At 54.9% G+C, this 16,474-nt stretch overlaps 1 protein-coding gene across 1 annotated transcript in view; it reads right to left on the minus strand.

Moving 5' to 3' along the window:
* Positions 1-16,474, minus strand: part of lrrc75a (leucine rich repeat containing 75A) — a 122,370-nt gene that overhangs the window by 35,258 nt on the left and 70,638 nt on the right. The window contains exon 3 of the mRNA XM_041196906.1: positions 785-913. Within this exon, the coding sequence (XP_041052840.1) occupies positions 785-913 (129 nt within the window). The remainder of the gene's footprint in view (positions 1-784; positions 914-16,474) is intronic.

Consider the following 16,474-nt stretch of genomic DNA (forward strand, 5'->3'; position numbering starts at 1 on the left):
TTCGACAGCACCTTCCAAACCCGTGACGGCTACCACCTAAAAAAACAAAGGGCAGCACCACCACCCGCAGGTTCCCATCCAAGCCACACACCATCTTGACTTGGAAATATATCGCCATTCCTTCACTGTCGCTGGGTCAAAATCCTGGAACTCCCTCCATAACAGCACTGTCAGATCACTTTCTCAAGGGCAACCAGGGATGACAAAAAATGCTGGAGACAGAGAAATAAATACAGAGAGAACCATCAGTGAGAAAAAGACAGGGCTTCAGACCAGAAGGAGACATGAAGAGAGAGAGAGAGAGACACTGATATGAGTTAGAGATAGTCAAACAAAAAGAGACACAGAGAAATACAGAGAGAAATAGAGAAAGTGACAGACACAGAGTGAGACATCTTTTCTGCTCAATCAGTTAAAGTGTTGATGCTCTAGTTCTTAGAGAGAAAGAGAGAGAGAAACAGGATGTCCCATGGCCCCACCATCACTGCAAGCAGTGCTAGATCTCAGACACCTCTCCCCCATTTTGAACTCTTTCTAGGTGTAACTGGCTCAATCACACATTTGTCAAGCACCTGCATATGCTGAGGCCCCTCAGCCATGGAGGGAGACATACAGGAATGGGAGTCGTAATTTTGGAAATGCCGATAGGACGATTGCCCAGGCACTGCCTCCTGCCACAGTCCCTTCAGCAGAAGGTCAGTCAGTTCAGCTACAGAGACTTCTGACAGCTAGAGCCTCTGCCTCTGTCATTGGTCACTGGGGAGCAAAAAGGGGCATCCCTTACCGGTTTGGGGCAGTGGATGTACCGGGCTAGACTGATGATCAGGTCATGAGTGATGGGATCCACCAGATTGCGGAAGCTGGCATATCTGCACAGGACATCATCCAATGAGGTCGATTCCATTCCTAAGTCCTGCAGCAAGAGCAGAAAAATACAGTATGAAAGGACTTGCATTTCTATAGCATCTTTCACAACTTCAGGACATCTCAAAGCATTTTACAATCAATGAAGTACTTTTGGAAGTGTAGTCGCTGTTATAATGTAGAAAACATTGCAGTCAATTTACACACAGCAAGATCCCATAAACTGCAATCATAGCATCATAGAGTGCTTACAGCACAGTAAAAGGCCATTTGGCCTGTCTTATCCCTACTGACTCTCTGCAAGAGCAACTCAGCTAGCCCCACTCCCCCACCTTTTCCCAGAAGCCAGTGACCAGATCATCTGTTTTAATGATGTTGGTTCATCTCCACCAACCTACAATCCTCCGAGATCTTTGCACTCCTGAAGTTCCAGCCTCTTCTATATTCCCAATTTTAACCACTCCACTATTGGCAGCTGTGCCCAATTGCCTGGGCCCTAAGTCTGGAATTCCCTCCCTAAAGCCCTCTGCCCCACTCTCTGCTCCTTTAAGATATTCCTTAAAACTTACTGAGGGAGCGCTGCACTGTTGGGGGGGTCAGTACTGAGGGAGCGCTGCATTGTCGGAGGGTAAGTACTGAGGGCGTGCTGCACTGTTGGAGGGTCAGTACTGAGGGAGTGGTGTGCTGTCAGAGAGTCAGTACTAAGGGAGTGCTGCACTGTCAGAGGGTCAGTACTGAGGAAACGCTGCACTGTTGGAGGGTCAGTACTGAGGGGTGATACATTGTCAGAGGTTCTGTCTTTCAGATGAGACATTGCACCAAGGCCCCTCTGCTCTCTCAGGTGGACGTAAAAATTTCATGGCCAATATTAGAACAGCAGGGGAGTTCTCCATGGTGTCCTAGGACAATACTTATCCCTCAACCAACATCTCTAAATCAGATAATCAGATGGTCACATTGTTGTTGATGGGATCTTGCTGTGTGCAAATTGCTTGCTGTGTTTCCTAATTTACAACAGTGACTAGACTTCAAAAGTACTTGACTGACTGTAAGGCGCTTTGTGATGTTAAACGATCCCAACCCCTCACCCCACCCACCCACCCTACTTCAGTACTCTTGCTGAAAAGTGATGCGATCCTTTAACTGGTTGCAGCGTATGTACGAGCAGAGACCCTTTTGGAAGTGGTAATGCTGCTCCAAACTCTCCTCATACAGTTACTGTGGGCGCTGCGATGAAAAGACAAGCAGCAGAATCACATGGATGTGTGGTGTTCCTTCTTTGCATAAACCTGCTAATGGGAAGTCAATTTATCCCATCTGCTCTCAGTTCCCCCTAGGCTATGAAGGGAGAGGGAATCAGGCACAGTTCCTGCTCCTGATTACTGTCAAGTCACCCTTGCTAGAATATCATTTGAACAGTGAGGAGAATGTATGATGCCATCCACAGTCAAATAACTGGTGGCAGACTTTCCACAGACGATAACACAGACTCTATCCTGACATGAAGAATGGGCATTTGGGTGAAATTTCAGAATGTTCTCTATGGAATTTTATTAAAGGAAGAGTCAGCACCTCTAAGAGGGATGGGTGGTGAGGAGCGGGGAACTGGGAACACGAGAGCAAAGAAAGTTGGGGGGAAGAAGGCCCCAGTGAACTCCTCTTAAAATTCATCTGCTAATAATCATCAGAGTGGGTTGTAATTTTATCCCCAGTTCAGAACTACTACACAAACAGGAAATCACAGGAGATGCATAAATACCCCGGCTGCTAACTTGTCGGAACTGACAACATTCCTAACGGGCCTTCACAATACAGAGTGTTAGTTCTTGGGAGTGCAGATTCCACCTTTTAATTTCCCATGGGTTCTGCTGCAGGGAGGACAATGTTCAGTTCCAGGTACTGTTCCCCAGGAAGGATAGTTTGGCCTTGGAGTGGGCGCAATGCAGATTCACCAGAACGATTCCAGAATTAAAACAGTTAAACTTGAGGACGGGTTGCATAAACTAGGTTTGTATTCCCTCAAGTATTGAAGATTAAGGGGTGATCTAATTGAGGTATTTAAAATAATAAAGGAATTTAATGGGTTAGATAGAGAGAAACTAATTTCTCTGGTGACAGGAGGCCAGAACAATGGGTCAGAACCTTAACATTAGAGCTAAGCTGTTCAGTGATGAAGCACTTCTTCATGGAAAGGGTAGTGGAAAGCTGGAACTCTCTCTTCCAAAAGGCTGAGGATGCTGGGAGTCAATTTACATGTTCAAGACTGAGATGGACAGATTTCTGTTGGGTAGGGGTGTTAAGGAATGTGGAGCAAAGGCAGATAAATAGAGCTGAGTTGCAGATCAACCACAGTCTAACTGAATGACATGTTGGCTCAAGGGACTGAATGGCCTCCTCCTGTTCCTAAAATATTCATTAATAACCACTGTATGCAGTTAGGGAGTCAGCACGCAGCCTCTGTCTGACAGCACCCTTGGTAAATATTACAGCTGAAGGTTTGAGTCTGAGAGTCAAGATGCAGACAAAGCTTTCCTACAACAAACTGTAAAACCTGAGGTAGGAGCTATAACTTCAAGCCTGTCTGTGTGCCATCCACATGCAGAGGAGAGATGGATATTCCCCCAGAGACTAACAGATTGGATGGTTTTGTTTAATAGAATAACAGCTGTAAAAACAGGAGAGGATTATTTATTAGTATATGGAATAGAAAGACAGAATGAAACAAGGAAAGAGAGAAGGGAGAGAAAAACCACACATACAAACTGATAGAAGAGAGTGAATGAGACGGAGACAGAGGAATATTGTTCAGTTCTTGTCCATTTGTTATGTTATTTTCCATCTGAGAGTGTGTCAAACTCAAGACAGAAATCTCGACAGGCCCAGGGCTGGGAGTCAAATGCATCAGAACAATGATGCAATGGTTCTGCTAGAATAAATTTGTGCCAATTGTAATAAATTTGTCTATGATGAAGCATGACATAGGGGCATGACAGGAAGTGTGACATTTAACAAGTAATATCTTGTTTACTGCTTTGGTGAAAAAGGAAAACTTGTATTTCTATAGCATCTTTCACAACCTCAGGATATATCAAAGAGCTTTACAGCTAATTAAGTATGTTTGAAGTGTAGTGGCTGCTATAATGTAGGAAATGCAGCAGCCTGTTTGTGCACAGCAAGATCCCACAAACAGCAATGTAATAATGACCATTTCATTTTTTTTTTTGGCGATGTTGGTTGAAGGATAAATATTGGCCAGGACACCTGGTAGAACTCCCCTGCTCTTCTTCAAATGATGGCCATGGGATCTATTACATGTAACTGAGAGAGTAGGCCAGGTATTGGTTAATGTCTCATCAGAAAAGCACTTCTGACAGAGCAGCACTCCCTCAGTACATGCACTGGGAGTACCAGCTTGGATTATGGACTGAAATCTCTAAAGTGGGGTTTGAATTCATAGCCTTCAGAGGACGGTGCTACTGGGAGCCACGGCTGACACTTCAGTACAAAATCATGACAAGAAAACAGGAAGGTAACAAAATTTATAAAAACATCAAAACTTGGAGATGTATTGGAATATACTGTCTTTCCCTTACAATCTTTTATTGAGGCTATATAATACATTGGAACTGAGGCAAGAAGGACAATCATTTTAAAGCAACACTAGCTGCAGCCTCACAATCTGTCCCAGAACATTTTCTGGGGAATGGCTGTCTCCTGTAATTCTGCGCATCGCTGGGAGTCAATGTGACCTGAAGGTCTGCTCAGTAACATAAAGACAGCAATGGAAAGCAGGTGATCAAAGAGGGCATTGGTGACAGTGCAGAAACCGTGTGCAGCATTCTATTAATATACAGACATCCTGGAGTGAATCACAGCTGGACCCCCCTGGGCTGGAGCACATCAGGTACCACGTATAAAGTCAGGAGCAAGCTGAAGGCTGTGATGATTTGTCGCTACAGCACGAACACCTAGACCTATCTTTGCCCAGATCCAGCAGCTGTGAGGGTTAATTACAGCCCTGGGAGGTTCATCAATATATAGGGGCAAGCAACAAAATAAAACACTGAATCCATGACATTTACAAAAACATTAGTGGCCCATGTGAATTACACACACACTCACCCACACACCCTCACACCCACACCCACACCCTCACACTCACAACCTCACACTCACACCCACAACCTCACACCCACAACCTCACACCCACAACCTCACACCCACAACCTCACACCCACAACCTCACACCCTCACACTCACACCCTCACACTCACACCCTCACACTCACACCCTCACACTCACACCCTCACACTCACACCCTCACACCCACAACCTCACACCCACAACCTCACACCCACAACCTCACACCCACAACCTCACACCCACACTCACACCCACCCACACTCACACACACCCACACTCACACACACCCACACCCACACTCACACTCACACTCTCTCACACACACTCACACTCATCCACACTCACCCACACTCACCCACACTCACACCCCAGTTTACATTACAGGGAACAACAGCCCATGTATATATTATAACCTGTGTACATTATAGAGAAACACAGTATTGTGCAAATTATAGCAAATAATGGTCCTCGTGTATAGTATGGAGAATAGCAGCCTATGTATATACTATAGATATTAACATCCCCTGTGTATAGAGAATAACAGCCCCAGTGCATAATATAGGGAAAGCAGGCCCTGTGCATATTATTGGGGACAGCAGCCCCTGTGCATATGATAGGGGACAGCAAGCCTGGTGCATATTATTGGGGACAGCAGCCCCTGTGCATATTATTGGGGACAGCAGCCCCTGTGCATATTATAGGGGACAGCAGGCCCGGTGCATATTATTGGGGACAGCAAGCCTGGTGCATATTATAGGGGGAGAGAGAGAGAGAGAGAGAGAGGGACTGAGTCGGGGGGCAGGGAGAGAGAGGGACTGAGTCGGGGGGAGAGAGAGAGAGAGAGAGAGAGAGGGACTGAGTCGGGGGAGAGAGAGAGAGAGAGAGGGACTGAGTCGGGGGGGGAAAGAGAGAGAGAGAGAGGGACTGAGTCGGGGGGAGAGAGAGAGAGAGACTGAGACTGAGTCGAGGGGGAGAGAGAGAGAGGGACTGAGTCAGGGGGAGAGAGAGAGAGAGAGAGAGGGACTGAGTCGGGGGGAGAGAGAGAGAGAGACTGAGACTGAGTCGGGGGGGAGAGAGAGAGAGGGACTGAGTCGGGGGGAGAGAGAGAGAGAGAGACTGAGACTGAGTCGGGGGGAGAGAGAGAGAGAGAGGGACTATGTCGGGGGGACAGCAGCTGCTGTGCATATTATAAGGGACAACAGGACTTCGTAATAAATAAATTGTCAATTAAAGTAAGTAATTAATACAGATCACCATTAGAGTGTGAGAGGCACAGAGTCTGTTTGTCTGGCTCACTCTCAATCTCTTAATGCTCACTCACTCACCCTCACCCACCGTGTGAGTGGGTGTGATTGTGTGATGGTGTGTGGGGTGAGCAAGACAGACACACTCGTGCTCTCTCTCTCCCTCCACCCTCTGGCTTCCGGACTCCCTCTCCCCACCACCGACTCAGTCTCTCTCCCTCTCCCCGCACTGGCTCAGTCTCGCTCCCTCCGGTCTTCCGACTCAGTCTCTCTCCCTCAACCCCCCCGACTCAGTCTCTCTCCCTCTTCCCCCCCGACTCAGTCTCTCTACCTCTTCCCCCCCGACTCAGTCTCTCTACCTCTTCCCCCCCGACTCAGTCTCTCTCCCTCACCCCCCCGACTCAGTCTCTCTCCCTCTTCCCCGCCGACTTAGTCTCTCTCCCTCACACCACCCCGACTCAGTCTCTCTCCCTCACACCCCCCCAACTCAGCCCCTCTCTTTCCCTGCCACCCGACTCAGTCTCTCTCTCTCTCTCCCCCAAGTCAGTCACTCTCTCTCTCTCTCCCCTGACTCAGTCTCTCTCTCCCCCGACTCAGTCTGTCTCTCTCTCTCCCGACTCAGTCTCTCTCTCTCTCTCCCCTGACTCAGTCTCTCTCTCCCCCGACTCAGTCTGTCTCTCTCTCTCCCGACTCAGTCTCTCTCTCTCTCTCTTTCCCTGACTCAGTCCCTCTCTCTCTCTCTCCCCGACTCAGTCCCTCTCTCTCTCTCTCCCCGACTCAGTCCCTCTCTCTCCCTCTCTCCACTACTCAGTCCCTCTCTCACACTCTCTCCCCGACCCAGTCCCTCTCTCTCCCTCTCTCCCAGACTTAGACACTCACCCTCTCTCTCCCCCGACTCAGTCTCCCAAACTCTCTCCCCCGACTCAGTCTCCCCCTCTCTCTCCCCCGACTCAGTCTCCCCCTCTCTCTCCCCCGACTCAGTCGCCCCCTCTCTCTCCCCCGACTCAGTCTCTCTCTCTCTCTCCCCCGACTCAGTCTCTCTCTCTCTCTCCCCCGACTCAGTCTCTCTCTCTCTCTCCCCCGACTCAGTCTCTCTCTCTCCCGACTCAGTCTCTCTCTCTCTCTCCCCTGACTCAGTCTCTCTCTCCCCCGACTCAGTCTGTCTCTCTCTCTCCCGACTCAGTCTCTCTCTCTCTCTCTCGCCAACTCAGTCCCTCTCTCTCTCTCTCCCCGACTCAGTCCATCTCTCTCTCTCTCCCCGACTCAGTCCCTCTCTCTCCCTCTCTCCACTACTCAGTCCCTCTCTCACACTCTCTCCCCGACCCAGTCCCTCTCTCTCCGTCTCTCCCAGACTTAGACACTCACCCTCTCTCTCCCCCGACTCAGTGTCCCAATCTCTCTCCCCCGACTCAGTCTCCCCCTCTCTCTCCCCCGACTCAGTCTCCCCCTCTCTCTCCCCCGACTCAGTCGCCCCCTCTCTCTCCCCCGACTCAGTCGCCCCCTCTCTCTCCCCCGACTCAGTCTCTCTCTCTCTCTCCCCCGACTCAGTCTCTCTCTCTCTCTCCCCCGACTCAGTCTCTCTCTCTCTCTCCCCCGACTCAGTCTCTCTCTCTCCCCCGACTCAGTCTCTCTCTCTCTCTCCCCCGACTCAGTCTCTCTCTCTCCCCCGACTCAGTCTCTCTCTCTCTCTCTCCCCCGACTCAGTCTCTCTCTCTCTCTCTCCGACTCAGTCTCTCTCTCTCTCCCCCACGACTCAGTCTCTCTCTCTCTCCCCCATGACTCAGTCTCTCTCTCTCTCTCCCCCACGACTCAGTCTCTCTCTCCCTCCCCCACGACTCAGTCTCTCTCTATCTCCCCCACGACTCAGTCTCTCTCTCTCTCCCCCACGACTCAGCCTATCTCTCTCCGACTCAGTCCCTCTGTCTCTCTCTCCCCGACTCAGTCCCTCTCTCTCTCTCCCCCGACTCAGTCCCTCTCTCTCTTTCTCCCCCCGACTCAGTCCCTCTCTCTCTCTCCGACTCAGTCCCTCTCTCTCTCTCTCTCCCTGACTCAGTCCCTCTCTCTCTCTCTCTCTCGCCGACTCAGTCACTCTCTCTCTCTCTCTCTCCCCGACTCAGTCCCTCTCTCTCTCTCTCTCCCCGACTCAGTCCCTCTCTCTCCCTCTCTCCACTACTCAGTCCCTCTCTCACACTCTCTCCCCGACTCAGTCCCTCTCTCTCCCTCTCTCCCCGACTCAGTCACTCTCCCTCTCTCTCCCCCGACTCAGTCTCCCAATCTCTCTCCCCCAACTCAGTCTCCCCCTCTCTCTCCCCGACTCAGTCTCCCCCTCTCTCTCCCCCGACTCAGTCTCCCCCTCTCTCTCCCCCGACTCAGTCTCCCCCTCTCTCTCCCCCGACTCAGTCTCCCCCTCTCTCTCCCCCGACTCAGTCTCCCCCTCTCTCTCCCCCGACTCAGTCTCCCCCTCTCCCCCGACTCAGTCTCCCCCTCTCTCTCCCCCGACTCAGTCTCCCCCTCTCTCTCCCCCGACTCAGTCTCACCCTCTCTCTCCCCCGACTCATTCTCACCCTCTCTCTCCCCCGACTCAGTCTCCCCCTCTCTCTACCCCGACTCAGTCTCCCCCTCTCTCTACCCCGACTCAGTCTCCCCCTCTCTCTACCCCGACTCAGTCTCCCCCTCTCTCTCCCCCGACTCAGTCTCCCCCTCTCTCTACCCCGACTCAGTCTCCCCCTCTCTCTCCCCCGACTCAGTCTCCCCCTCTCTCTCCCCCGACTCAGTCTCCCCCTCTCTCTCCCCCGACTCAGTCCCCCCCTCTCTCTCCCCCGACTCAGTCTCTCTCTCTCTCTCTCCCGACTCAGTCCCTCTCTCTCTCTCTCTCCCGACTCATCCCTCTCTCTCTCTCTCTCTCTCTCCCGACTCAGTCTCTCTCTCTCTCTCTACCCCAACTCAGTCTCTCTCTCTAACTCCCCCACGACTCAGTCTCTCTCTCGCTCCCCCACGACTCAGTCTCTCTCTCCCTCCCCCACGACTCAGTCTCTCTCTCCCTCCCCCACGACTCAGTCTCTCTCTCCCTCCCCCACGACTCAGTCTCTCTCTCTCCCCAATGACTCAGTCTCTCTCTCTCTCTCTACGACTCAGTCTCTCTCTCCCCGACTCAGTCCCTCTCTCTCTCTCTATCCCCGACTCAGTCCCTCTCTCTGTCTCTTTCCACGACTCAGTCCCTCTCTCTCTCTCTCTCTCCCCGACTCAGTCCCACTCTCTCTCTCTCTCTCCCCGACTCAGTCCCTCTCTCTCCCTCTCTCCACTACTCAGTCCCTCTTTCACCCTCTCTCCCCGACTCAGTCCCTCTCTCTCCCTCTCTCCCCGACTCAGTCACTCTCCCTCTCTCTCCCCCGACTCAGTCTCCCAATCTCTCTCCCCTGACTCAGTCACTCCCTCTCTCTCCCCCGACTCAGTCTCTCTCTCTCTCTCTCCCGACTCAGTCCCTCTCTCTTTCTCTCTCTCTCCCAACTCAGTTTCTCTCTCTCTGTCTACCCCAACTCAGTCTCTCTCTCTATCTCCCCCACGACTCAGTCTCTCTCTCCCTCACCCACGACTCAGTCTCTCTCTCTCCCCAATGATTCAGTCTCTCTCTCTCTCCCCCACGACTCAGTCTCTCTCTCTCCCCCATGACTCTCCCTCTCTCTCCCCCGACTCAGTTTCGCAATCTCTCTCCCCCGACTCAGTCTCCCCCTCTCTCTCCCCCGACTCAGTCACCCCCTCTCTCTCCCCCGACTCAGTCTCCCCCTCTCTCTCCCCCGACCCAATATCCCCCTCTCTCTGCCCCGACTCAGTCTCTCTCTCTCTCTCTCCCCCGACTCAGTCCCTCTCTCTCTCTCTGCACCCCGATTCAGTCCGACTCTCTCTCTCTCCCCCCGACTCAGTCTCTCTCTCTATCTCTCCCCCGACTCAGTCTCTCTCTCTTTCCCCCGACTCAGTCTCTCTCTCTCCCCCGACTCAGTCTCTCTCTCTCTCTCCCCCGACTCAGTCTCTCTCTCTCCCCTGACTCAGTCTCTCTCTCTCTCTCCCCCGACTCAGTCTCTCTCTCTCTCTCCCCCGACTCAGTCTCTCTCTCTCTCTCCCCCGACTCAGTCTCTCTCTCTCTCTCCACCGACTCAGTCTCTCTCTCTCTCCCCCGACTCAGTCTTCTCTCTCTCTCTGACTCAGTCCCTCTCTCTCACTCTCTGTCCCTGACTCAGTCCCTCTCTCTCTCTCGCCGACTCAGTCCCTCTCTCTCTCTCCCCGACTCAGTCCCTCTCTCGCTCTCTCTCTCCCCGACTCAGTCCCTCTCTCTCTCTCTCCCCGAATCAGTCCCTCTCTCTCCCTCTCTCCCCGACTCAGTCACTCTCCCTCTCTCTCCCCCGACTCAGTCTCCCCCTCTCTCTCCCCCGACTCAGTCTCCCAATCTCTCTCCCCCGACTCAGTCTCCCCCTCTCTCTACCCCGACTCAGTCTCCCCCTCTCTCTCCCCCGACTCAGTCTCGCCCCTCTCTCCCCCAACTCAGTCTCCCCCTCTCTCTCCCACGACTCAGTACCCCCCTCTCTCTCCCACAACTCAGTCTCCCTTTCTCTCTCCCGACTCAGTCACTCTCCCTCTCTCTCCCCCGACTCAGTCTCCCAATCTCTCTCCCCCGACTCAGTCTCCCCCTCTCTCTCCCCCGACTCAGTCTCCCGTTCTCTCTCCCCCGACTCAGTCTCCCCATCTCTCTCCCCCGACTCAGTCTCCCCATCTCTCTCCCCCGACTCAGTCTCCCCCTCTCTCTCCCCCGACTCAGTCTCCCCCTCTCTCTCCCCCGACTCAGTCTCCCCCTCTCTCTCCCCCGACTCAGTCTCCCCTCCTCTCTCCCCCGACTCAGTCTCCCCCTCTCTCTACCCCGACTCAGTCTCCCCCTCTCTCTCCCCCGACTCAGTCTCCCCCCTCTCTCCCCCGACTCAGTCTCCCCCCTCTCTCCCCTGACTCAGTCTCCCCCTCTCTCTCCCACGACTCAGTACCCCTCTCTCTCTCCCACGACTCAGTCTCCCTCTCTCTCCCACGACTCAGTCTCCCTCTCTCTCCCACGACTCAGTCTCTCTCTCTCTCTCCCGACTCAGTCTCTCTCTCTCTCTCCCGACTCAGTCTCTCTCTCTCTCTCCCCGACTCAGTCCTCTCTCTCTCTCCTCCCCGACTCAGTCTCTCTCTCTCTCCCCCACGACTCAGTCTCTCTCTCTCTCCCCCACGACTCAGTCTCCTCTCTCTCTCCCCCACGACTCAGTCTCTCTCTCTCTCCCCCACGACTCAGTCTCTCTCTCCCCGACTCAGTCCCTCTCTCTCTCTCTCCCCGACTCAGTCACTCTCCCTCTCTCTCCCCCGACTCAGTCTCGCAATCTCTCTCCCCTGACTAAGTCACCCCCTCTCTCTCCCCCGACTCAATCTCCCCCTCTCTCTCACCCGAAGCAGTCTCCCACCTCTCTCTCCCCCGACTCAGTCTCCCCGTCTATCTACCCCGACTCAAACTACCCCTCTCTCTCCCCCGACTCAGTCTCTCTCTCTCTCTCCCCCGACTCAGTCCCTCTCTCTGCACCCCGATTCAGTCCGACTCTCTCTCTCTCTCCCCGACTCAGTCTCTCTCTCTATCTCTCCCCCGACTCAGTGTCTCTCTCTCCCCCGACTCAGTCTCTCTCTGTCTCTCTCCCCCGACTCAGTCTCTCTCACTCTCTCCCCCGACTCAATCTCTCTCACTCTCTCCCCCGACTCAGTCTCTCTCTCTCTCTCCCGCCGCCGACAGTCTCTCACTCTCTCCCCCACCGACAGTCCCTCTCCCTCGCTCCCCCGACTCTGTCTCTCTCTCTCTCTCTCCCCACCGACTCAGTCTCTCTCTCGCTCTCCCCCGACTCAGTCTCTCTCTCTCTCTCTCCCCCGACTCAGCCTCTCTCTCTCTCCCCCACGACTCAGTCTCTCTCTCCCCGACTCAGTCCCACTCTCTCTCTCTCCCTGACTCAGTCCCTCTCTCTCTCTCTCTCTCTCTCCCCGACTCAGTCCCTCTCTCTCTCTCTCCCCGACTCAGTCCCTCTTTCTCTCTCTCTCTCCCCGACTCAGTCCCTCTCTCTCTCTCCCTGACTCAGTCCCTCTCTCTCTCTCCCTGACTCAGTCCCTCTCTCTCTCTCTCTCTCGCCGACTCAGTCCCTCTCTCTCTCTCTCCCCGACTCAGTCCCTCTATCTCCCTCTCTCCAGTACTCAGTCCCACTCACACTCTCTCTCCGACTCAGTTCCTCTCTCTCTCTCTCTCCCTGATTCAGTCCCTCTCTCTCTCTCTCTCTCGCCGACTCAGTCCCTCTCTCTCCCTCCCTCTCCCCGACTCAGTCTATCTCTCTCTCTCTCTCTCCCCGACTCAGTCCCTCTCTCTCCCTCTCTCCACTACTCAGTCCCTCTCTCACACTCTCTCCCCGACTCAGTCCCTCTCTCTCCCTCTATCCCCGACTCAGTCACTCTCCCTCTCTCTCCCCCGACTCAGTCTCCCCCTCTCTCTCCCCCAACTCAGTCTCACCCTCTCTCTTCCCCGACTCAGTCTCCCACTCTCTCTCCCCCGACTCAGTCTCCCCCTCTCTCTCCCCCGACTCAGTCTCCCCCTCTCTCTCTCCCGACTCAGTCTCACCCTCTCTCTCCCCCGACTCAGTCTCCCCCTCTCTCTACCCCGACTCAGTCTCCCCCTCTCTCTACCCCGACTCAGTCTCCCCCTCTCTCTCCCCCGACTCAGTCCCCCCTCTCTCTCCCACGACTCAGTCTCGCTCTCTCTCCCACGACTCAGTCTCCCTCTCTCTCCCCCGAATCAGTCTCTCTCTCTCTCTCCCCCGACTCAGTCTCTCTCTCTCTCTCCCCCGACTCAGTCTCTCTCTCTCTCCCCCGACTCAGTCTCTCTCTCTCTCCCCCGACTCAGTCTCTCTCTCGCTCTCTCTCTCCCTGACTCAGTCCCTCTCTCTCTCTCTCTCTCTCCCCGACTCAGTCCCTCTCTCTCTCTCTCTCTCCACTACTCAGTCCCTCTCTCACACTCTCTCCCCGACTCAGTCCCTCTCTCTCCCTCTCTCCCCGACTCAGTCACTCTCCCTATCTCTCCCCCGACTCAGTCTCCCAATCTCACTCCCCCAACTCATTCACCCCCTCTCTCTCCCCCGACTCAGTCTCCCCCCTCTCTCTCCCCCGACTCAGTCTCCCCCTCTCTCTCCCCCGACTCAGTCTCCCCCTCTCTCTCCCCCGACTCAGTCTCCCCCTCTCTCTACCCCGACTCAGTCTCCCCCTCTCTCTCCCACGACTCAGTCCCCCCCTCTCTCTCCCACGACTCAGTCTCCCTCTCTCTCCCACGACTCAGTCTCCCTCTCTCTCCCCCGACTCAGTCTCTCTCTCTCTCTCTCTCCCGACTCAGTCCCTCTCTCTCTCTCTCGCTCCCGGCTCAGTCGCTCTCTCTCTCTCTCCCCGACTCAGTCTCTCTCTCTCTCTCTCTCCCGCGACTCAGTCTCTCTCTCTCTCTCCCCCGACTCAGTCTCTCTCTCTCTCTCCCCCGACTCAGTCTCTATCTCTCTCTCCCCCACGACTCAGTCTCTCTCCCTCCCCCACGACTCAGTCTCTCTCTCTCCCCAACGACTCAGTCTCTCTCTCTCCCCAATGACTCAGTCTCTCTCTCTCTCCCCAACGACTCAGTATCTCTCTCTCCCCAATGACTCAGTCTCTCTCTCTCTCTCCCCGACTCAGTCCCTCTCTCTCTCTCTCCCCCCGACTCAGTCCCTCTCTCTCTCTCCCCCCGACTCAGTCCCTCTCTCTCTTTCTCCCCCCGACTCAGTCCCTCTCTCTCTCTCTCTCTCCGACTCAGTCCCTCTCTCTCTCTCTTTCCACGACTCAGTCCCTCGCTCTCTCTCTCTCTCCCCGACTCAGTCACTCTCCCTCTCTCTCCCCGACTCAGTCCCTCTCTCTCACTCCCCAACTCAGTCCCTCTCTCTCCCTCTCTCCACTACTCAGTCCCTCTTTCACACCCTCTCCCCGACTCAGTCCCTCTCTCCCAGACTCAGTCACTCTCCCTCTCTCTCCCCCGACTCAGTCTCCCAATCTCTCTCCCCCGACTCAGTCTCCCCCTCTCTCTCCCCCGACTCAGTCTCCCCCTCTCTCTCCCCGACACGGTCTCCCCCTCTCTCTACCCCGACTCAGTCTCCCCGTCTATTTACCCCGACTCAATCTCGCCCTCTCTCTCCCCCGGCTCAGTCTCCCTCTCTCTCTCCCCCGACTCAGTCCCTCTCTCTCTCTCTGCACCCCGATTCATTCCGACTCTCTCTCTCTCTTCCCCGACTCAGTCTCTCTCTCTCTCTCACCCCCCTGGCTCAGTCTCTCTCTCTCTCTCTCCCCCGACTCAGTCTCTCTCTCTCCCTCCCCCGACTCAGTCTCTCTCTCTCCCTCCCCCTACTCAGTCTCTCTCTCTCTCTCTCCCCCCCGACTCAGTCTCCCTCTCTCTCTCTCTCTCCCCCGACTCAGTCTCTCTCTCTCTCCCGCCCCGGACCCAGTCTCTCTCTATCTCTCCCTCTCTCCCCCCGACTCAGTCTCTCTCTCTCTCTCTCTCCCCCGACTCAGTCTCTCTCTCTCTCTCCCCCGACTCAGTCTCTCTCTCTCTCTCTCCCCCACGACTCAGTCTCTCTCTCCCTCTCCCCCAACTCAGTCTCTCTCTCTCTCTCCCCCGAATCAGTCTCTCTCTCTCTCTCCCCCGAATCAGTCTCTCTCTCTCTCTCCCCCGACTCAGTCTCTCTCTCTCTCTCCCCCGACTCAGTCTCTCTCCCCCGACTCAGTCTCTCTCTCTCTCTCCCCCGACTCAGTCTCTCTCTCTCTCTCCCCCGACTCAGTCTCTCTCTCTCTCACCCGACTCAGTCTCTCTCACTCTTTCTCCCCCGACTCAGTCTTTCTCTCTCTCTCCCCGACTCAGTCTTTCTCTCTCTCTCCCCCGCACGACTCAGTCCCTCTCTCCCTCCCCCACGACTCAGTCTCTCTCTCTCTCCCCCACGACTCAGTCTCTCTCTCTCTCCCCCACGACTCAGCCTCTCCCTCCCTGACTCAGTCCCTCTCTCTCTCTCTCCCCGACTCAGTCCCTCTCTCTGTCTCTCCCCCCGAATCAGTCCCTCTCTCTCTTTCTCCCCCCGACTCAGTCCCTCTCTCTCTCTCTCTCCCTGACTCAGTCCCTCTCTCTCTCTCTCGCCGACTCAGTCCCTCTCTCTCTCTCTCCCTGACTCAGTCCCTCTCTCTCTCTCTCCCCGACTCAGTCCCTCTCTCTCTCTCTCTCTCCACTACTCAGTCCCTCTCTCACACTCTCTCCCCGACTCAGTCCCTCTCTCTCCCTCTCTCCCCGACTCAGTCACTCTCCCTCTCTCTCCCCCGACTCAGTCTCCCAATCTCTCTCCCCCAACTCATCCACCCCCTCTCTCTCCCCGACTCAGTCTCCCCCTCTCTCTCCCCCGACTCAGTCTCCCCATCTCTCTCTCCCGACTCAGTCTCCCCCTCTCTCTCCCCCGACTCAGTATCCCTCTCACTCTCCCCCGACTCAGTCTCCCCCTCTCTCTCCCCCGATTCAGTCTCCCCCTCTCTCTCCCCCGACTCAGTCTCCCCCTCTCTCTCCCGCGACTCAGTCTCCCCCTCTCTCTCCCACGACTCAGTCCCCCCCTCTCTCTCCCACGACTCAATCTCCCTCTCTCTCCCCCGACTCAGTCTCTCTCTCTCTCTCTCTCTCTCTCCCGACTCAGTCCCTCTCTCTCTCTCTCGCTCCCGACTCAGTCTCTCTCTCTCTCTCCCCCGACTCAGTCTCTCTCTCTCTCTCTCCCGCGACTCAGTCTCTCTCTCTCTCGCCCCCGACTCAGTCTCTCTCTCTCGTCTCTCTCTCTCGCCCCGACTCAGTCTCCCCCTCTCTCTACCCCGACTCAGTCCCCCCTCTCTCTCCCACAACTCAGTCTCGCTCTCTCTCCCACGACTCAGTCTCCCTCTCTCTCCCCCGAATCAGTCTCTCTCTCTCTCTCCCCCGACTCAGTCTCTCTCTCTCTCTCCCCCGACTCAGTCTCTCTCTCTCTCCCCCGACTCAGTCTCTCTCTCTCTCTCTCTCTCCCTGACTCAGTCCCTCTCTCTCTCTCTCTCTCCCCGACTCAGTCCCTCTCTCTCTCTCTCTCTCCACTACTCAGTCCCTCTCTCAC

The sequence above is a fragment of the Carcharodon carcharias genome, chromosome 10, assembly GCF_017639515.1.
Source record: "Carcharodon carcharias isolate sCarCar2 chromosome 10, sCarCar2.pri, whole genome shotgun sequence".
NCBI classification, from domain to species: domain Eukaryota; kingdom Metazoa; phylum Chordata; class Chondrichthyes; order Lamniformes; family Lamnidae; genus Carcharodon; species Carcharodon carcharias.